At 46.8% G+C, this 23,031-nt stretch overlaps 1 protein-coding gene across 3 annotated transcripts in view; it reads right to left on the bottom strand.

The window, feature by feature from the left end:
- Positions 1 to 23,031, bottom strand: part of Slc20a2 (solute carrier family 20 member 2) — a 105,935-nt gene that overhangs the window by 4,653 nt on the left and 78,251 nt on the right. For all 3 annotated transcript variants that reach the window (XM_036209220.1, XM_036209221.1, XM_036209222.1), the window contains exons 5-10: positions 18,274 to 18,370; positions 9,325 to 9,441; positions 6,749 to 6,949; positions 5,947 to 6,538; positions 2,297 to 2,482; positions 51 to 135 (exon numbers count right to left, since the gene is read on the bottom strand). In XM_036209220.1, coding sequence (XP_036065113.1) covers positions 51 to 135; positions 2,297 to 2,482; positions 5,947 to 6,538; positions 6,749 to 6,949; positions 9,325 to 9,441; positions 18,274 to 18,370 — 1,278 coding nt within the window. The remainder of the gene's footprint in view (positions 1 to 50; positions 136 to 2,296; positions 2,483 to 5,946; positions 6,539 to 6,748; positions 6,950 to 9,324; positions 9,442 to 18,273; positions 18,371 to 23,031) is intronic.

Raw genomic sequence — 23,031 nt, 5'->3', positions numbered from 1 at the left:
ACTGATCTGCCACCCCTCGGAATGGCAGTCTCTGGCTGGCAGAGGCCTACCTTGCAGTGTGTGGTGCTGACGGGAAGTCCGATGTTGGAGGCGATCACCACGGTGAAGGCAGAGGCCAGCTCAATAGTGAAGCCACTGTGGGGGCAACAGGAAGACAACGTCACAGGAGCTCTTTGTGTGGCCTTGCCGACACCCTGTGGCTGCAGAAGTCTTGCCAGAACATTCTGTAAGCTGGTTATGGACTGCTGCCTGAGCCAGATGACCATTAGGAGAACAAGACACTGTTGCTCACAGCAGGGCACTGGGCTGTGCAGCTGACATCCAATGACCTTGTTTTCCTAGCATGTTTTCCAATCTGAAGTGTGGAACTGGGTCAGAAATTCCTGCTGAGCGGTAAGATGATAAATTGCTCGTTCCTAAAGGGGCACGGGAACAACTAGGTTCTCATCTTGAAAGTGTGAACTTATTACAAAAAAGGAACCTTCAGGTGACCGATTTTTCTTCAATTCAGTCTTCTAAAACAATCTCTTGTTAAAATGGATTTTAAGGATGGGGAACTGAAAACCAGAAACAAAAGGAAAGGGAAAGCCCTAATATGTTTTAAAAAGAAACAGAGAAAAAAGATTTCCTACAACTGAGAGTTCTGGATTTTAGTTGTCCTCTGTGAGCCGAGATGTTATTTACTCACAGCATAGCCAAGACTACACCACAGAGTGACCGTGGTACTTCAGACCCACCGAGGACGGCAGGGGGGCATGCCCCCAAATCCTGGGGACGGCTGAGGTCTCAGCTTGAAAATTTGGGGGACAGGTGCATGCCATGTTTTGGAGTTTCTGTCCCCCAAAGGCCCATGCCAAAGGCCTGGTCCCTAGGCTGCTGCTATTGAGAGTGACATAAGGGGTGTCTCGGTCACTGGGGCATATCCTTGAGGGGTGTACAACTGGCCTTTCTGATGGTTGCTTTTGCTTCCTGGCTACGAGGTGGGATTTTTGTTGTTTTTTGTTTTTGTTTTTGTTTTTTGTTTTGAGACAGCGTTTCTCTGTGTAGCTTTGTGCCTTTCCTGGAACTTGCTTTGGAGACCAGGCTGGCCTGGAACTCAGAGATCCGCCTGCCTCTGCTTCCCGAGTGCTGGGATTAAGGGTGTGCGCCACCATCGCCCCGTGTTTTTTGTTTTTTTCCTGTGACACAGGCTCCCACCATGATATGCACTTTTCTGTCCATCTGAAGAATGAGGACAAGACTGGACCAAGACCTGTAAAAGTGTGAGCCATAGCGAACCTTTTCTCTTTCTACATTGCTTACCTCGGGTGTTTTGTATCTGCAACAGAAAAGGAGAGTGGGTGTGGCTAGAGAGTTCTGGAGAAAAGCAGGCCTTGGGCTCCAGCTGGCACCTGTGTTTTGCGCTTGCTGTCTGGACCTCACACGGCATTAGAACACCTGGATAGATCAGGAACTACAGCAGTCTCCTAGTTCTCCCTGCTGCTCTGCTTCAGGGTCTTCCTGCCTCCATCCTGGGGCCAGTTTAGACGGCAGCAGGGGGGTTTGGTGAGGAAGGGGCTGACTGGTGGAGAGTGAGGTATGGAGGGGTCCCTCTGCCCTTTCTCACTGTGACTATCACTACAGAAGAGCAGTGCAAGACATGTGATAATCTGAGTGTAACTGGCCTCCATAAGCTCCTGGGGAATGGCACTATCAGGAGGTGTGGCTTTGTTGGAGTACGAATGGTCTTGTTGGCGGAAGTGTGTCACAGTCCACTTCCTGTTGCCTTTGGATCAAGGTGTAGCCAGCACATGTGTGCCTGCACGCTGCCATAATGATAATGGGATTAAGCCTCTGAAACTATAAGCCCCCTCCTCAGTGAAATGTTTTCCTTTATAAGAGTTACCATGGTCATGGTGTCTCTAAACAGCAATAGAAATGCTAAATAAAACAAGAAAGCTCTGATATGTTGACTCACTCTTTGCAGTGGGCCCCACCTCAAAGCCCTGTCTGCAGACCTAACCTGTATAAGTGTAGTGGTATTTGCTCCACCCATGATCTTGGGCTATATGGCCCAAAGGAGGCGGTGCTTCCTGCCATTGTACGTGACCTCTTATAAGGAGTTGGAGAAGGGTCACATGCCCCTTCTCCCTGCTCCTGCCTGTGAGGTGGATTCGCTCCCGGTCAGATCAGAGGACAACTTCTGCTGTCTATTCCGTTCTGTAATCGTGAGTGTATTTCCTCAATTTATATCTTAATACATTCTGTTACCATTTTAATAGGCTCGCGTGGATTGATCGTAATATACAGGCCTCACCTGGACGGTGTGATTGGAGTGAGGTCCTTCCCCATTGTCTGGATTACTCTTCTCCCCCAAACCCAGAGACCTGTGCAAATCCCAACTCCTCCGTAAAACAGCAGCCAGACTGGGGTTGCGGCTTCTTGCATAACTCCACCTTGTTCGTAGATCAGCCACAAAGCCACGAGGGGACCGATTGCATTACTGGTTAAAAAAAGTGGGGGGTGGGGAGGGAGGTTAGTTATACACAGGCATGGCTCTATACACACTACATAGTGACTTCTCATTTTGAAAATTAGCTAAATCTCACTGTACTTGTAGCTTACTCACAGAATCTAGGGTGATAACATGACTTATTGATATAAACAACATATCAGAAAATTTGCCACCTTAACCATTTTAGGTAGAGTTAAACAGAGTAAGTGTAACTCCATGGTTGTGAAAAGGCACTTAAAAACCATGTGGAGTAAATACAACGACCAAGTTGTTATTATGATTTTGATTTTTCGAGACAGGTTTTCTTTGTGTAGCCGTAGTTGTCTTGGACCAGGCTGGCCTTGAACTCACAGAGAGCCGCCTGCCTCTGTCTCCTGAGTGCTGGGATTAAAGACGTGCGTCACTGCACCACCCAGCCAACAACCAAGCTCTTTTCCTCTTTCCTTTTTTCTCAGATGCCATCTCCACTGCTTCCGACTCTAGCCCCAGCTTGACTGGATGAGTCGGTCCTCACATGGTGGGCACGGACACCACTGTGAACACAGATTCTTACACCTGGCCTGGAAGCCAAGCACTGTCCCTCCGTCACACGACAATGCCATGGCTGCCGTGCTGCAGGTGGAGGCTGCTGAGACACGCTTGTCCTCTCCCCTGGACTCTACTGTCCCCAGGTCCATGTCCCCCATGGACACAGCATGGTCAGAGTTTTGACATACGGGTTTTTAGTGGTCTCTCCAGATCTAGTCCCACCCTGGTTGGCACAGCTGTGTAGACAGAGTGTGGCTTGACGGTCAACATGGATAGGCTGCCAAGTCAGCTTTGCTCCAGCTTTGTGATTCTGGGCTGTAACTTGACATTTCTTAGCTCTGGGCCCACCTTTAAAAACACCACTCACCTAGCTCAGAGGCTGTCTAACTAGCATTACGGTAAACTGCCAAGGGTTTCGTACCGAGTCCTGGCAGGTCCTTCATAAACCTTTCCCCAGCTGACTCTGTTGTCAGATTATTATTTCTAGAATCTGGCTTTTTATCAGATGACACAGTTTAAAAGCCCCAGACAGTCCCCGAGTTGTACGCAATTGCTCTGGACTCTGTCATCTTAAGCAGTTACTGTGTTGTGGGAACAGTGCTTTCCACGCCTATGTTTTCTGAGCTATCTAGCGAGAGTTTGACCTCCTAAAGGCTCACACTGTTTTTACACTGGACGCTGCATGTGAGCATTATCAGACAAGCGCCAGATGAAAGCTAACAGGGCCTAGCCCTAGCCCTTCTCACAAGATACCAGTGGAGGGAAGTAGTTCCTCATTCTGTCCCCCGCCACGTGGCCCTTCTGGAAAGACCCTCTTCACTAGAGGCCCTCCACAGCAGTGGTCTCCCAGGGCAGGCCTCCCAAAAAGCAGCAGTCCCACAATACTCTTGTCCATGTCACAGGACACTCTGATCAGTCGTTGCATTAATATGGCGTCACTGGTGTTTCTGGGGACAGTGACAAGTAACAGATGGGGACCATGTGTCACCAGGCCATATCGTCTTCTAAGGGAGGCACTGTCTCGCCTATCTTATAGGGGATAAAAGCACAGCAGCAGGGTTGTTGTTAAATGCAATGTGTTGCTATAGAATGTTGTATAGAATGGCTCCCCACATTCTAGACAAGCAAGGTTCACTGAACTCCAGCCCCATCCCAAAGAGGTTACATATACAACATTTCCTCTCGGCAATATGCCGAACCTCTTATTCATTCATCTTTCTGGGTGTGGAAACTTATACACAGGTATAAGGTATACAATAGCAGGTACTCAGTCTTTTGTTTGACATTTTGAAACATCTTTGAAGTCAAACTTTTAAAAAATGAACAGAGAAAAGACTTAAGAGGCGTGGATATGATCCAGTGACTGCTAAATATCCACGGAGAGCTGCTGTCTCCCATCTCCATGAAGCTACAGGTCTCAGGGTGTCCATGCTGCTTCTTTCCTTTGCTTCCTTCACTCCCAGGATTTCTACCCAGCACCTCTGCCTTTTGGGCATAGGCCCTTACCTGAACCCAGCCTGATCATTCCTGAGTGCAGACACACCCAGCTGACTGCTAACTTGGCTGTCATTTAGTTGTTACAGGTATCTTCAGGTTTATATCTAATCTAAACTCTTCACTGCTTAGCCCCAAAGCAACCTTTTCTAGGTCATACTTCCCAGCACGGTGACTCATCCTTAGATTTGTTAGAGCCAAAATCATTGGGCTAGGTTTCCTTCCTTCATACCTGTGTCTAATTTAGCAGTTCTCAACCCATGAGTCTTTCACAAGCCTAAGACCATCTGCACATCAAATATCTACATTACAATTCATAACAGTAGCAAAAGTACAGTGATGAAGTAGCAACAAAACTATATGTTTGGAGGTCACCACAACATGAGGAACTGTATTAAAGGGCCACAGCCTTAGAAAGGTTGAGAACCACTGGTCTTAACTGGTTATCAATTCTACTGGTCCCACATTCAAAATAATATATCCAGACCCTGGCTACGGTACCATCTCTCTGCTCCAGGGCTTGCTGTTTCTTCTTGGATTATTGTTAGTAACATCTTAACTGTCTCCCATGCCCTCAGCACAGTCACAGATAAGCCAGAGGGATCCTGTTAAATGCATAGTCCACTGGCCTGTCAGCCCTTCTGGTGGCTCCCTCTTCTCAGAGTGAAAACTTCCTTCTTCCAAAAACTTACTTCCTTAAAGATTTAAAAGTATTTATTTATTTTAAGTGCATATTTTTCTTGACACGTATGTCTGTGTACCCTGTGCATGCCTGGTGCCCATGTAGGCCAGAAGAGGGCATTGGATCCCTGCAACTGGAATTCAGGATGGTTGTGAGCCACTACATAGGTGCTGGGAATTGAACTCAGGTCCTCTGCAAGAGTGTCAATTGCTCTTAACTGCTGGGCGATCTCCCCAGCCCCTGAACAACTATTTTTAAGACAGGGTCTGGCTGCATTGTCCAGGCTAGTCCTGAATTCCTGGGATCAAACAAACACCCTGCCTCAGCCTGCAGAGCAGTCAGGGCTCCAGCTGTACACTACCTTGCCTAGCAGAACACAATTCCTTCACGTTTCTCCATGATCTACCATGACTTGATTCACAGTCTCCACTTTCCCCTGTCCAAGGTCTCCAGCTCTTTGCAGAGTAGTCTAGGCAGGCTCCACTGCACCCTCTGCATCTCTGTTTGCTCTTCCTGCAATGGGTCACATGGCCGGTTCCCTCCCCTTCTTCAGACCCTGCTCAGTGAGCCTCCCCACGCAGCTAGCTCATTTATCACGGTGACCCCCTTTCTACTCTCTAGTGCATCCTGGGTACTTATAGCTTGTTTACTGTCTGTGCTCCAGTTTGCCCAGTGGCAGGGACTTCTGTATCCCAGCATGGAATAGACCCTTACTGTGTATATCTGCTAAATGAATAAAGAGACGCACCTCACATCATTGCCACCATGAGCAAAGGACCCAAAGCAGGCAGTGAGGACTTGCAGGAAGTGGAACAGCAGGTGGACCTCTGCGGTGTCCTTCTCCTCCTTCTCTTCCTCCGTGGGGTCCTCGTGAGGCTGGTCAGGATCGCCCAGCTCAGAGGCCAGCCTCATTTCCACGCCGCCCTCCTCGGCCTCGATCTCTGCCTCGGCGACTGCATTGCAGTAGCTGGAGTAGCTGTCGTAGCGGACCCTCTTCTTGGAGTAGGACACCGTGTCGCCCACCAGCTTCTCGCTGTCCTCGGGCGCAGAGGAGGCGTCGGTGGCTCTGAAGGTGGTGTGCACCGGCAGGCCGCAGATGGCCGCCGTGTAGCAGGTGTAGCTGTTGTTCCGCCGAAGCAGCCTGTAGTTGTTTTCCTGAGCGGGCTTCTCCTCGGAGCCTTTGTCTCCGTGGATTCTGTGCAGCAGGTCTTTGTAGAGGCCCGAGTCTTTGTGTACAGTGTGATAAACATGACCGTCGTTTCTCATGTGGCCTTCGAAGCCGAACGTGCCGTTGGAGATGGGTGACTTTGCGGAGCCGTGAGTCATGGAAAGTGCCCGACCTGAAAATAATTTAGGAGATGCTTATTTACGGTGGTGGTGGGGGGATGGCACTCCATGGAAAATCACATGCTCAGCATGCACACGGCTCTGGGTTAGGGCTCTGTCCATCAAAACAGTACAACATGAAACTTGGGGACACTTGCTGGGCCTGGCTGGTTACCTCCTGAGGTCTTCCCGTGTTGTACCCAAGCTCTCCAAGTTAGCCTTACCATAGGCTGTCCGGGGGTGGTTCCCTGTTGATGTGCCTTCCGAGGGCCCCACAGCCTCCCCTGCCGGGCTGGTGAGGGGCACAGAACTGCCATCGCTGGCGTTGGCACCAGGGAGCTCCTTAAAGGGAGACTCCACCTCCTGGGCTTTGCTCAGGCTTTCTTCGGAAGTGCGCGACAAAGCCCTCTCCTTTTCTAATTTGCCTAGAGAAAATAAGGAAGTAAGTACAGATTTTGGAAATGAACTCTTTTAAAAATAAATATTAAAAAGTGAACATATCTCTTTACACTTTGGTATTTACCTCAGAAACAAAACTATACATATATAGTTTTGTTTTTCAAGACAGGGTTTCTCTGTGTAGCCCTGGCTGTCCTGGAACTCACTCTGTAGACCAGGCTGGCCTCAAACTCAGTGATCTGCCTGCCTCTGCCTCCTGAGTGCTGGGATTAAAGTTGTGCACCACCACCACCAGCTCAATCAATGCTCTTGAAGACAGCTATTAAGTAAATAATGGGTACTTACGCCTGATTTACTACTACATACAAAACCGACAAAAGACAGTTAATTTTGACTGCCCAGGCCTCTCCCAAGGCTGACATTCTATAAATGTATAACCCTTCTAGACAGACTAGCCTTAGAGTTACTGAAATGTTTATTATCAATAAATATATTAGTTATATAACATTAATATAATAATAAATATATTAATCTAATACATTTGTTCCTTTTTTTCGGGTCAATAAATTATTGGTCTCAGATTTCTTTTATCAAATCAGATTCTATAAAACAAATAAGCCTTTTTTCCTCAGAAGGAACAAGGATCCCATTTACTTGAAAAGAAATGAGAAGCTGAGGTCATATACTCTGGATCTGTTTATAGACAGTTGTGAGCTGCCTTGTGGGTGCTGGGAACCAAATCTTTGTCTTCTGCAACAACACCAGTACTCTTAGCCTCTGAGCTCTCTCTCCAGCTCCTCCACTAATATTATATTACATTACATTACATTACATTATATTATATTACAGGGGAATGCAGTGTCTGCAGAGGCCAGAGGCACTGGATTCCCCTGGAACTGGAGTTATAGGCACTTGTAAGCTGCTCAATGTGGGTGCTGGGCCTCAAATACAAATTGAACGTGGGTCCTCTGGAAGAGCAGTACATGCTCTTAACTGCTGAGCCATCTCTCCAGCCCCATAAAATTTCTTAGTCTTAAAATTCATACACAGGGGTTGGGGATTTAGCTCAGTGGTAGAACGCCTGCCTAACAAGGGCAAAGCCCTGGGTTCGGTCCTCAGCTCTGGCAAAAAAAAATAAATAAATAAAAATAAAATAAATAAATAAATAAATAAAAAGAAAATAAAAATTCACACGTAGTAGGCTGCCTTTGGGTGTGTGTACGATTCTGAGTTTACGAAGTCCCCACATGCCCATCTACTCCTCTGGCTCAGCCCTGCTTGAGATAACCACTGGTCTTATCTTCCGACCTCCAGTTTTGCATTTTGAGAAGGCTTCTTTCACTCAGCACACTGCCCTCGCCACTTGTCCATGCTGGCACACAAGTGGCTGTCAGTTCCCTGTCACTGCTGAGCACTACATGTGGAGCCACACTTCATTGATCCTGTCAATCATCTGTGGGGGGAGGGCTTCGTTGTGAGTGACAGCATAAAGGTGCTATAAACACCCATGGGCAGTTTTGTGCGAGTCTATTCTTTTTATTTCTCTGGGGAAATACCTGGGAGTGGTTACAAAAATGTTTATGGCCCGTGCATATGTAATCTAAGAACTCTGTATTGCCAGCGCTGGAGACAACTGGAAGGTTCTAGCTGTTGTTTTTGGTGTGTTTTTTGTTTGTTTTTTTTCCTTTTCCCGGTTAGCATGGTCATGTGTTAAAAAGTCATTCAAGAGCCGGGTGGTGGTGGTGGCTTTGGCGGCTGCGCACGCATGTAATCCCAGCACTTGGGAGGCAGAGGCAGGCGGACTCTCTGAGTTCGAGGCCAGCCTGGTCTACAAAGCGAGATCCAGGAAAGGCGCAAAGCTACACAGAGAAACCCTGTCTCGAAAAACCAAAAAGAAAAAAAAAAAAGTCATTCAAATGGTATGAAGTGATATCTCATGCTCACTGTATTTTGTATTCCAGAAGACCCAAGTTTGGTTCCCAACACCTACTTGGGTTGATCACAAACAGCCTCTGACTTTAGCTACAGGGGTAGCCGTAAGAATTCAGGTTATTTCACTTGTACTGGCTGGCCTTTTAATTTCAGCCACTCTTGCCACAACATGCTATCTTTTATGGTAATTGTTTGCATTTCCCCAAAGCCAGATGTTTCCTTCCAAGCTGGCAGGACCTGGCTGTATTGGTTCACTTAGAGTTACGCTTGGGAACAAATAATGATGCTCACGTGGGTCACAAATGGTCAAGAAACTATACAAGCCGAAACCATGGAGAGCCAGAGGCCCGAGTCTGCATCCCCTCGCGGTTCTGGGAACTGTACCTCTAACTCCTTCAGCCTTAAGGAGACTTGTTTGTTTACACAGAAAGCCCCAGGTTTGTAATTTGGAAGAATAAAGACCTCTTACCTGCTATTTTCCTCCTCATCCACGGACACACGAAGAGCCACACGAAGAAGGCAAACAGCAGAGCGACGCCCAGGGAGATGAGTGCTATGGCCCATATGGGGAGCGACAGACCCAGCACTGGAAAGGAAGTGAGCAGCAGAGTTGGTGCTGGTAAAGCCGCCCACAGCAACTTACCCTCTACTCCTCCACGACCAGGCAAGCCACCCGGATTTTGTACGGAACACAAATCTCAAGGGCATGAAACCAAACACGTGGCACACCTGGGGGGCGGACAGCAGGACTGTTTCAGACATGTTATATCTGTGCTTGTTAGGAGTTAATTATTAAAATGCTACCACTTTGGCAAGGTCAGCACAGGAAATTTGGTATACCACTATTTACTGTATATCTTGCAGCAGTATCTAAGCTGACTGGCTAAACATGGCGTCTGCAGTCTTCTGTCCTAAAGACGGCCCCTCTCAATGGTGGGAAATGGTGGCTCTGTGGACGACGTGGACTTGTGCCACCTCTCTGGTTCTTTGCTCACTTGTCAGTATTAAATGGATGTTGTTACACTCTGGTCACATGCATGCACCTCTTTAAAAGTCAGCTTAGGAAAAAATAAAATTCTGGGTATGGTAGTGCATGCCTATAATCCCACAACCGGGGTAGCAAAGGTTGGAGGATCAGTCTCATAAAACAAAACACCCCAAACCTAAAAAAGGAAAGACCTTACAGAAGTAAAAGCTTGTTTAAAGGACATCCTCCTTCAAATGTAACTCTTCCTCAAAAATGTCAATTTAAGAAAACACAACACAGCAAACCTTCCCAGTGACCGCCTCAATGCAGTGAGCAGCAGTAAGGGCTGGGAGTGCGTGTGGTTCAGTAACAGCATTCTTTTTTTTTGTTTTGGTTTTTCGAGACAGGGTTTCTCTGTAGCTTTGGAGCCTGTCCTGGAACTCGCTCTGTAGACCAGGCTGGCCTCGAACTCACAGAGATCCGCCTGCCTCTGCCTCCCGAGTGCTGGGATTACAGGCGTACGCCACCACTGCCCAGCAGTAATAGCATTCTTGCTTAGCACCTTTGTCCCTGTAGTTCCCTGGAACTGTATCTGTTTTCTGTCCCTGGGGACAATAGGTACCTTTCAGAAATATCTACAGGTATAGAACATAAACATCCATGCTCACACATGAACACCTATGCATATATAGACAGGAATGAATAGCTTACCTCAGCTCTAATTTCTCCTAAGTCATGAGTGCGCATGCATGTGCATGTATGTGAGTCTGGGTGCCTGTAAAGGCCGGTGATGTTGGGTCCTCCTGGAGCTGGAGTTACAGGGTTGTCCTGGCCAATTTTATGTCAAGTTGACATAAAGCTAGAGTCATCTTAGAGGAGGGAACCTCAGCTGAGGAAATGCCTCCATAAGATCCAGCTGGAGGGCATTTTCTTAATTAGTGATGGATGGGGGAGGGCCCTGCCCATTGTGGGTGGTGCTGTCCCTGGGCTGGTGGTCCTGGGTTCTATAAGAAAGCAAGCTGGGCCAGGTAGTGATGGCACACATCTTTAATCCCAGCACTCGGGAGACAGAGCCAGGGGGAATCTCTGTGAGTTTGAGGCCAGCCTGGTCTACAGAGCAGATCCAGGACAGGCACCAAAACTACACAGAGAAACCTTGCCTCAAAAAAACCTAGATAGATAGATAGATAGATAGATAGATAGATAGGTAGGTAGATAGATAGGTAGGTAGGTAGATAAAATAAAATAAAATAAAGTAAAATAAAATAAAATAAGAAAGCAGGCTGAGCAGGCCATGATGAATAAGGCAGTAAGCGGCACCCTCCATTGCCTCTGCATCGGCTCCTGCCTCCAGGTCCCTGCCCTGTTTGAGGTCCTGTCTTGACTTGCTCCAAAGAAGAACAATATAGTGGAAGTGTAAGCCAAACAAATCCTTCCCTCCACAATTTGCCTTTTGGAAATTTTATCACAACAGTAGAAATCCTAAACTAAGACAGGGAGGTTGTGAGACACCTGACATGGTTGCTGAGGATTGAACTCAGGTCCTCTGGAAGAACCGCACAGGTCTTAACCTCTGAGCCGTCTCTCCACCTCCTTCCCCAGCCCTCTCTAATAGTGAGAATCTTTAGACCAGCCAATACATGCATCGTTATGGAGATGCGAACTAGCTATAGCACACAGTCGTGCATAGGAGGCAGCCATACTTGGTTAGAACAAGTTCTGGAGAGAGGAGACCCAGTGCTTTCCAGCAAGCTGGCTGAACTGTTCACTTCCTTATGCTCAGAAAGAAACAGTAGTAATGTTCACCTGGTCACAAGCTTCCAAGAAAATGTGTGAACCAGAAACAGTAGTGGAAAGCCAGAGGCCTGGGCATGTGCTCCAGCAGGGTTTCATTTCATATGTATATATTATACATTAACACATACAATGTATAGTGTAATTATATAATAATATATAGCATACATAAGTTACTGGCTTTAAATATGTATGTTTATATTTGATATAACAATATAATAAATATATATAAAGTAACTTAAAAATATATAGTTAAGAATGCCATTTGGGGTTGGGGATTTAGCTCAGTGGTAGAGCGCTTGCCTAGCAAGCGCAAGGCCCTGGGTTCGGTCCTCAGCTCTGAAAAAAAAAAAAAAAGAATGCCATTTGTGTAAATTGGAAGCACTTTTAATTCTGAAAGATTAGTTTTGCTGATGTTGCCCTAACTGTTTTGTACAGACAAATCAGCTCAAAGTTACTCCAAGTATTATTATGCATTTTTATAACTGTAAGAGCAACACCCACAGGAGGTCAGCATGAATGTTCACAAGTATTAAAAACAAAGCACAGACCTCCCTGGCTTGCTTATGGTTAGCAGGTGGCTGCTGGGGTTTAGACATTTAGATGGATCCACTCCCACAGTCCAGGGACGGCAGGGAGTCATGGACTCCAAACCTCCTCAGGCTATGCTGTGCTAACTAGCAGCCCAGCCCAGGTCCTCTTTAGCTCTGCCCATGGACTTGATCCGAGAGCAGCTCAATAAACCATGCAAGGCAACCCTATCGCTGGGCTATGTGTGCCCATTGAGACCCTGTCTCAAGAAAAAGAAAAAACAAAATGAGGACCACGCTCAAAGCAATGTCCACATGCAGCAAAATATTTCTTCTAAATACAATGCTTTGGGCTGCTTCATACACAACACAATTTCTGAGAAAATACTTTGCATTGGATTGTCTTCCTGGTGAGGCTCTCAAATTGTTTCAAATAATTACAACTTCAGGGGGCAACCAGGCACCACGGTTGTTTCCCACTGTGGACAGACAAAGTAGGACACAGCATGAATGGCTTGTGCTCACTCAGCCAAAAGCGGCTGCCAGGAACCAGCAATGTGAGCCTGGAACTGTTTTCAGCTCACACCACTAAATGGCTTTTCAGCTCATGCTCCTCTCATTTTGGAAACAACAAAGATATGATAAACAGTGATTTAGTGTTGACCTCAAACATTTTGGTTCTAACTCAAACCCCCCAAAGAAGAAGAAATGACAGAACATTTAACAATTTCATTGTCATTATTTTGTATTGCATCTCATTTTGTTTTGCACAGGGTAATCATTAACATAATCTACAAAATATATTAAACATATTAGAATTAGTAAGGCATAGCCCGGACCAATCTACTTCTATCTGCCCCTGCTTACTCACCTATAAGCTTCCTTATCAGTGACTCAATGCAGGTTTCACATTTGGTTTTAATTTTGCACATGATACATGCTTTTAAAAATAATATTATCATGACCACAGTGAACTGTATGATATACAGATATGAAATGTTCTTATCCCCCTTTCTCCACTGAGCACTTTCCTGGAGGAGGAGGGGCAGATGGTTTGGTGTGTATCTTTCTGGGCACTTTGTAGGTATGTGTAGAGTGTTACTAAGAGTTGGAAGAGGGGGGTAAGGGAGAGGATAAAGGAAGGAACAACTAACACTAAGGGCCATTGGAGGGGTTATATGGAAACCTACTACAGTGGAAGCTTCTTTAAATACATACACATATGAAAGAAATCTAAATGGAGTCATCAAATAATGGGGGAGACTAAGCCTCAACTAGACATCTCTCACCACCAAGTAAAACCTCCAGTGCCAAGGATGGGTTAGATCTAATTCAGCTGTTGGCCAAAGGGGCTTCATAGAAGCACCCCAAAACGCAGGCTATTATTGACAAGGTTATTGGTTGCACAAACCAATGGTCAGGTCCTATTGCTGAAGACAATACCTACATATCTCACTGAACACAAAGAAGTCGAGCTGGTGCCAAACTAGAACCTTTACCCCCTTACTAACTCGAGTTCATGGTATTGGAAAGTACTCAGCACACTACCAGAGGAGAAATGTAAACACCAACCCGACTACAAAACTTGTGATCTACGATGGTGACCTACCTGTATGATACCCTGGTGCAATAGTGGTACAGAGCTTGTGGGGGTAACCAACCACTCTCTGATTGGATCTAAAGCCTCATGAGATAGAACCCAGGCCTGACACTGTTCAGCTGGCCAAGAACCTGAGACTAGATAGGCCATGGTCCTAGGAGAAAACCAGATACCATATCTTGCTAAAGGAACAGAGCAATAAAATGACTTTAAATGACACTCTGCTACACTCATAGATCAGTGCCTCTCTCAGCCATCTCAGCCATCACTAGAGAAGTTTCCTCCTGCAGTAGATGGGAAGTAATACAGAGACACACAACTGAACACTGTGCAGAGAGTGAGAGACCTTGGAACACTCAATCCTAAATGTCTCCATCAAACTGCTCACCTCGGGGCTCAGGGATCTCTCTGGAAGAGGAGCTGTTAAGAGTGTAGGAGCCAGAGGGCATGGATGACACCAAGGACACAGTGTCTTCCAGACACGGTAGGACAGCCACACCTATAAACTCGATGACCAGTGACAGCATGCACAGAGCCTGCACAGGTTCAAGCCAGATGGGGTTCCAGCCCTGAGCAGGGGGAGTGGACACAAGCTCCCACCCCTAAGGATCTATCTGTAATTGACAATGGCCGGCAAAGGAAAACTTAGTTTTCTCCAATGCACTCCTCCCCCATCCCCCCCACCCCCCGCATACAAACCACACTTACGGGGGTGGGGGTGGGTGGGGGTGGGGCTCCACAGCCAGCAGGAGATGCCCAACTCAAAATGAACTCCATGGTACTTTTGCAATGTTTTGGATCTCATTGCTTGGTTTGGGCAGTCTTTTATCTTACTGTTTTTTTGTTTGTATGTTACGATTTCCTATTTTGTGCATATGTGTGATTTTGTTTGTGTGTGCATGTCTGTGTTTCTTGTGCTTTTTTGTTTGTTTTGTTTTATTCTGGTTTGTTGTTTGTTCATTCGTTTGCTGGTTTGTTCTCTGAAGAGAGAGAAAGAAGGCTTGGGGTTGGATGGGTGGGGAAGCGGGGAAGGTTTGGGAGGACAGGAGGGAAGGGAAACTGTGATCAGAATTCATTGTTTACAAAAATTTTCAACTTAGAAAAAAAATGAGTTCACTCTCACTGGGAGTGGAGATCGAATCTTTAATTTTAGCACTCAGGAGGCAGAAGTGGGTGGATCTCTGTGCATTAGAGGCCAACCTGGTCTACATAGTGAGTTCCAGGCCAGTCAGGGCTACACTTAAGAACCTGTCTCAAAAAAAAGATGTTCATTTAACAGAATGGTAATTATACTACATATTCTAGTCTGTGCTCCCCTGTCATTTAACAATGTCTTGTGGACACCGTCCCACAGTAACACACACATGTGCACACACAGGCTTGCCTGCTCTTTGTCATCCTTCCACAAAGGGAAAACGACGCTACTGAGTTTTGTTTCATTTTAGACCAACACTTTAAAGCATTAGCAGAAGCATGTACATGAAAAGGATGCTGGGAAACTCAGGAAAATGAGTCACGCTTTTGAAATAAATATGGCACTCCTTAAATTTGCTCTATAGTTAGAATTTTAAAAATATAGAGCAGCTTTCTCAGACCAGGCTGCATCTGTAAATATTTTTTTGGGGGGTGGTGAGGATAAAAGAAAATTTAAAGAACTTCGTTTTGAATCTAGCCCTTGATGGGAACTGGAGACGTCTCACCTCAGGGCTAGCTCACCACAGCAGCGTCTGCTTCTCCACAGCCTGGATACTGCAGTCAGCCATGGGACCCAGAGATCCCGGAAGAGAACCCTGCCTCCCTACAGAGGCTGTGGAGGTCTGACAGTTTCTAGTGACTTTCTTGGGCTTGGATAAGAAGCAGCTAGAGCTGGAAGAGATGGAGGGAAAAGGGGAGTAGAGAAAGCAGAGAAGGAAGAGATGCAGAGGGAGAAGACAGAGGATGCGGAGGAGCATAAAACAAAGATGGAGGAGGAGGAAGTGCAGAGGAGAAAAAGGATGCTTAGGAGGAGGCTGCTGTAGCAGCCATGCCTCAAGAACAGGTTTTCTCTAGAAAAACCAGAAACCACGCTGTGTCTGATAGAAATGAGTGAGCAGTGCCAGAGCAGGGGTGGGGTGTACCTGGAGTCCCATATTGGAACCCACATTAATACCAACAATAAAGAAACGCAGGATGCAGGGACAAGCACGTGTAATCCCACAGTGCTATAGCAGAGAGGTGGGCGTGGAGACAGGACAGCCACCAGAAGCTCCCAGCCAGCTAGCCTGGAGGAGCCATGCATCAGCAGAAAGGAGAGGCTCTGGAAGGTGACCCCTGAAAGCTGTCCTCTGACCTCCACATGTGTGCTGTGCCATGTGTGTCCTTGCACACACACACACACACACACACACACACACACACACACACACTTTTCACATATGGAGTGAAGCTTGTAAGTCAGAACTTTTTAAGAGCACTCATTACGTGAGAACCATAATAAAGAAGTAATGTTCATGGCAAAAGCGGTTGTTAATCAGGTGTGGTTCACATCTGTGGTCCCGGCTACTCAGGAGCATCATTTAATCTCAGAAATTCTGGAACAGTCTGGGCAACACAGAAAGATCCTGTCTCAAGAAAGAAAAAAACAAAAAAGTACCTAGTGTTATGGACCCTGGACTGTGTTGTGAGGCCCCTGTGGAAACAAAGATGGCCGAGCACTAGGCCCAGCGACAGACCAGACAATCTGCATTTTTGCTGTTACCACATGGGATGCTGATGCGGCTACCCTGTGGCCCTCTCACTGACTTAGGAGTTGAATGTCACTGTACTACATTCTCTTTCCTCCTAGTCTTGCTTTAGTTTTTCCAGACGTCAGGAGACAACTGTGATTTTATCATAAAGCTTTCAGTTGATTTACATTTGCCTGCCTTCTTGGCACCGCGTCTTGGTCTTTTATCTATCTTTTAAGTACATATTTATTGCATATTTGCTAAGAGAACCACCTTGCTGGTAGAGTGGATTACTCTAGGGAAATGAAGCTATATGGTGATGAGATGTTGAGGGAGATGTGATACTTCACCGGTTTGTTCTAAGGAATAGATCATATAAATCCATGGAGCTGATCTTTAGATGGATCTATTAGAACCAATGCCACTTTGAAGATTGGAAATAGACCCTCAGTATTATTTAATGTGGCCAGCAAAGCTAAGGAGCAGAATTTACACCAGGCACTCAGTCTAGGACCCAGTGTCTCAGTCATGACATTTTACCGATGTGTAAGACAGCTTAAGCAACCTGGACATATGGAATACAGCACATTCTTTCTCTAAATTCTCTTAAAAATATCTCCCAATGTGTTTTGTAGCCCATCTCTGTATTTACCATATACGTAGTGTTCAGAGTCACCTTTCTCATTAGGAATATTAAAAATCTACACAAGGATGCTGCAGTTATTATTCATTCAACAGTCCCAGGGCCAGAGTTGGTATCTGGGCAACAAGATATCTAAAGGCCAGCTGTAGTGGTGTACACCTTTAATCCCAGCACTTGGGAGGCAGAGGTGGGTGGATCTCTGTGTTTGAGGCCAGCCTGGTCTACAGAGTGAGTTCCAGGACAGCCAGGGCTATGTAGAGAGACCTTGCCTCAAAAAACAAAACAAAACAAAACAAAAACTAAAACCAAACAAAGCATCCATAGATAAGTAAGGAGAATCACAGTCTATTTCTTAAAAGGACACACAGTGGAGGCAGGACACTTCCCATAGTGCCTGGCACATGATAAACTCAGTATGTGTCAGGGGCTGTTTTATTACCAACAGCCTTTTTTTTTTTTTTTTTCTATAGCTGCAATGTGTATGAAAATATTCTCACTTCAGGTTTCTGTAGGACTCAAACAGAAGAGTGGTCGTGACTCTTAATGACCAGCACACACACAGACATTTTTCTTTTCTTTTCTGGTGAGGTATTGTATTGCCAGGCTCTCCTGAAACTGGTAACTCAGTCCACCTTTTGGCCTTGGCCACCCAAGTGCTGGGACAACAGGTATGTGCCACCATGCTCCCCACCCCAACCCCAAATCAGAATAGGAAAAAAGGAATAATTCTGAAGAGAAAATCACTGGGGTCCAGGCCTAACAGTTTGAGAATGCCCTGGGAATTTCTGTTCTCGTGGCTGGAGACCACTGCTGACCCATCTTCCCTTCCTTGACACCTGGACCACATGTGTGATGCACTCTCCTCCTGGCCCTGCATGGCTATTAGAACATGTTCTAAGTCGTAGAGTTTCAGTCTGCTGCTAGGGTAACATATCCGGGTAGTGGCAGAATGGGATTTCACTGTTTAACTCGAAAGCCTGTTGGTTTTGTATTTCATGTATCTTCTTGGTTTTTAAAACAAGGAAATACACTTACTATTTTTTTTTAACTACTCCACAATGACTGTGAACAATGCTTTTTTTTCTATTAGTCAACTCCAATGCTAGCTACAAAGCAAGTGAATGACATTAAATTATAACACACTCCTTATTTAAGATTCCATGGGGGGGCGGGTCTTACCTGGTGCTCCTGTGTACATGATGGAAAAGACATTTATTGCTATAGTAGCAGCATAAAACAGAGGAAGTGCCTGGAGACCATTTGGAACAGGGTCCTCCTGTATGACAATGAGTAAAGTGGGATGTCAGGACCGAGAACATCTGGTAGCAACATGAACAAAAAGACAGAGTCCTGATTACAGGAGAGTACTACCGTGTGGTGCTGACGCGCTCTGCTGCCTCGGCTGAGGCCATCTCTTCTACACAGAGGCAGGTCCAGCAGGCCACATCTGTGGCCTGCACACATTAGAGAGTGCTAGAGTCCCCTGAGCTGACATGAGTCTTAGAAACGGGAAGGGGAGGTCCATGCCCAGGCTCCCAAGCCCAGAGTTTGCCTTCAACTTCTTCCAAACCTCTACGGCACTCTCCTCTGACTAAGATCATCTTTGCACCTAAAAGTCTACTTTCTTTTTTTGGTTTTTCAAGACAGGGTTTCTCTGTGTAGCTTTGCACCTTTCCTGGATCTCACTCTGTAGACCAGGCTGCCCTCGAACTCACAGAGATCCATCTGGCTCTGCCTCCTGAGTGCTGGGATCAAAGGTGTGTGCCACCACCACCCGGCTAAAAGTCTACTTTCAACAACTGTTTGTGGACTCTCTCTGCCCTTGGAAGATTCTAGCAGTCAAGTGATAGGCATCATAGCATTGATGGCAGGTTTTAAATTACTCCATGGCTAGGCACATTTTTGCTATATTAAAATATATATAGCAGGGTTGAAGAGATGGGTCAGTGGTTCAGAGCACTGGCTGTTCTTCCAGAGGACCTGGGTTGGATCCCCAGCCCTCATATGGCAGCTCTGACCCTGTCTCTACTCCAGTTCTAGGGAATCCAATACCCTGTGTGGGCACCAGGCACTCATGTGCTACACTGACATACTTGTAGGCAAAACACTCTATACATTAAATTAAAAAAGAAAAAATATATTTATTTCAGGAACAGCAAGATGGCTCAGAAGGTAACACACTTGCTCTTTGATAATGATGACCTGAGTTCACTCTCTGAATCTCCTGTGACCCCTGAAAGCTGTCCTCTGACCTCCACATGCATGCTGTGGCATGTGTGCCCCCACACACAATAATAATATGTCAATCTATGTAGCTTTGGAACCTGTCCTAGAACTCACTCTGTAGCCCAGGCTGGCCTCGAACTCAGAGATCCGCCTGCCTCAAACATTCTTACATGTGCTATGGTTTTCAAACTCTTTTAATAAGGTATAGCGCTTAACCTTCAGCTACTAAAAGTTACTAAGAATTGTGGGTTCTTTGGGTCATGGAATGTTTGTAATTCTGGGCGTTGGCATGACATCCTCTTAGTACACCCACAAGAATGGCACTGCATGTATTTGAGATGAACTCACAGCTGAGACACTATTAGAATGCCATTTAAAAAAGATTTCTTTATTTTTACTTTAGTGTATGGGTGGATGTTCGGCTTGCGTCTATCTATGGGCAGCACAAGCATGCAGTGCCCACAGAGGCCAGAAGGGGGCGTTGGAACCCTGAGCCTGGAGTTGCAAAAGGTTGTGGACTGTCGTGGATGCTGGGAACTGAACCTGGATCCTCTGCAAGAACAGCAGGTGCTCCTACCTGCTGAGCCATCTCTCCAGCCCCTAAAAATGCTATTTTAAGCAGACTTATACAAGATTTTTGGAGGAATAATGTAGGCTAGAAACACATCAAAGCAGTACTAGTTTACAGTTGCTGCGTAAATATTGCAACAAGTGATTGAGCTCCAAGGTATACCTTGGTACACTTATGTGGATATGCCATCTGTCACAACCAAAGGACACTGAGTTGTAATCACTGAAGTGCACTGTGGTGGTACGAAAAGGAGACGCCTACTTCAGAGATAGGACTGTGAAATGCGGACATAACACACACGTGAGGGATGCTTGCCGAGCAGTGCAGCTCGAATATTCTGGAGTGCCTCACGTCACTGCTGGCACTGGTCCAGAGGCTTATGGTGAAAGGCAGTGAAGGATAAAGAATGTAAAGAGGGACAGAAAAGGTCCCGCCTGGGTGTGGGTGCTACTGGGACCGGGGGAGGAGGTGTGGGAGGGGCAAACACTGAAACACAAGCCTGGGTGACACACAGAGCTGGCATGCCACCTGAGTTGTGCCCCCAGGAAGAGCCCTGACTGGACTGAAAAGGACAGGCCGCGTGCCGCCACTGGCTTCCAAAGCTCTCTTGGGAACCGTCTGTTGGAGGACTCCACCTATAACTCTCAGGTGGATGGTCACAAGAGAAAGGTCTGCCTGAGACCTTTCTCCTCCTGTCCCCATTTCTCTTCCTCCTTCCTGTCCATCTGTTTGTCATCTGTCACTCATCCAAAAACCCAGCACATTCTCCACCCCCTCCCCCATTGTGGTCTTCTTAGGAAACAGTCCAGAGTGTCCATGCAAGTGAACAGGAAGGTTGATTAGGAATGGGGGTTTTCCAACACTGCAGTGAGCAAGGCAAGGTAGTTGTGACAACAGGTAGCTCAGGTTGGAGCTCCCCCCCCCTTTTTTAAATTAAGAGATTTCCTATTCGTTTTACATATCAACCACAGATTCCCCTGTCCTCCCTCCTCCCACCCCCCAGCCTTCCTACCCAGCCCACCCCACCCCCCATTCCCACCTCCTCCAAGGCAAGGTCTCTCATCCAATCAAAGAGAAAGAGGAGGGGTTCTATGAGCAAGAGACATCAGACCATGACTGGAAAGAGTACAGAGACAACTAGCCAAACTAGTGGAAACACATGAACTGTGGACCGATAGCTGGGGAGCCCCCATGGAACGGGACCAGGCCCTCTGGATAAGCAAGACAGTTAGTTGTTTGGCTTGAATTGTTTGGGGGGGGCAGCCAGGCAGTGGGACTGGGACCTGTCCCTGGTGCATGAGCCAACTTTTTGGAGCCTGGGGCCTATGGTGAGACACTTTGTGCAGCCTTGGTGCATGGAGGATGGGCTTGGACCTGTTTCAATGGAGTGTACCAGGTTGGAGTTTTTTGTTTTGTTTTGTTTTTTTAAATGAGCACTTTGCATTGAAATTGAGTTTTGGGTCAATCTGGAGGGGGGCCAGGGTGAGGGGAGGCAGAGCTGTCTTGGGTAGGGTGCAGTGGGGTTAGTGGGTGGGTGCTGGCTTGGGTACAGTGGCCTGGGCTGGGGTGAGCTGAGGTGAGGTTGTTTGGGGTCGGGTGGTAGGCTAGGGTTTATAGGGTAGTAGTGGCTGGGGTGGGGTGCACTTGAGTGGTGGTTGGGGTACTGAGTAGTATTGAGTGGGGTGGGGTGGGGTGGTGGGTGGGGTGGGGTGTCTCACGAGCAGGGAAGTGGTGATTTCAGAGTTCTTTTGCTGCATTATCTGTGGAAATCCTAAAAGGCCCAAGAAGAGATGATCATCTAAAAAAGTAATCTTTTAAGAAAGAATTCATTTGAATCTTACCTCTCTTCAGAAATTTTCCTGTTCTTTTCTTTCCCCTACCTTTAGAAACACACTGTTCAGGGCCAAGAGATCTCTTTCTGGTTTCTTCAAATGAATCCTTTTAATAGTAAGAATTACAGAGAGAATGGGAGAGAGGGAAGAGGAAGAGGGGCAAGGAGGGAGGGAGGGAGAGAAGGAGGGAGGGAGAGAGAACCAGGAGAGACTTGCCTCTCACCCACCTGAGACGCCAACGGTCTCCAGTGGAATCAGAATCTGGCTCCCTAAGAGATGTGCAGTGGCGTTATTGACTCCTAACCGACTGGGAACAAGTATCTCTAAGGGTGGTAAGCACACAGGAGGCCCTGGAATTCAAAGTGACTAAGATACGGTCATAGGGCAAGCAGGCAGGACCCAAGAGGCAACACAGCTCACACTACCAAGTGCTGTAACGAGAGCAGAGTGTCCTGGACTGGGAAGGTCCTGGAGTGGGAAGGAGGAAGTTTCCAGCTTGGGGACGGGAGAGGTGCCCTGGGGAATGTCATCACGAAGCACAGAGGAGTATTCTGGTTGAGGATGGCGTCTAGGCAGAGAACCAGGACGGGTGAAGGGCAGTAGCCAAGATGTAAACTAACCTTAATGTGGCCAGTCCTAGCCCAGAGGAAGAATGCTGAGACACAGTGATGAGCAAGTCTGTGCTTATTCAAGAGAATGACTCCTTCAATGGCTGACAGTCAATACTAAGAAAACAGAGTTATGTTTTCAAGCAACGCACAGAGGAAGGAAGGTATGTCCGTAGTGTACTGAATGAGCAAAAGCAGCTCTTCTGTCTGACCCCTGTCGAAGGCATGCCAAGGCTTCCAGGAGACGCTGTGAAACCCAACCTAATTTACGCGCGCGCGCGCGCGCGCGCGCGCGCGCACACACACACACACACACACACACACACACACACCCATGGCAGGTTGATGGTGAGGCACAGGAAGAGAGTAATAGTGTCACAGTTACAGAACAATTGTGACTATATATGTGTATAGTTATGTGAGTATCTTTTCTCTCTCAAAATATCTTATTTACCACACTTCCCCTTCTTCCTCTGGTGACGAAGTGAGACGATACAGCCCCTGTGTGATGAGATGGAGTGAGGCAAAGGAGGCATCATTGGGCTTCCTCATAAAAGTTTCTACAACACCAGTATTACCGTAATGGAGACAGCTAACAGGAGATCAACAGTGGGTCCTAGGTACAACACGGATGTGCTAGACAAAGGGAAAGATCACATCCTGTGCTGGGTGGCATTGGACGGGATGAGATTTCGCAGTC

Source organism: Onychomys torridus, chromosome 17 (assembly GCF_903995425.1).
Source record: "Onychomys torridus chromosome 17, mOncTor1.1, whole genome shotgun sequence".
NCBI lineage: Eukaryota > Metazoa > Chordata > Mammalia > Rodentia > Cricetidae > Onychomys > Onychomys torridus.
This window is presented reverse-complemented; position numbering and strand designations above follow the sequence as displayed.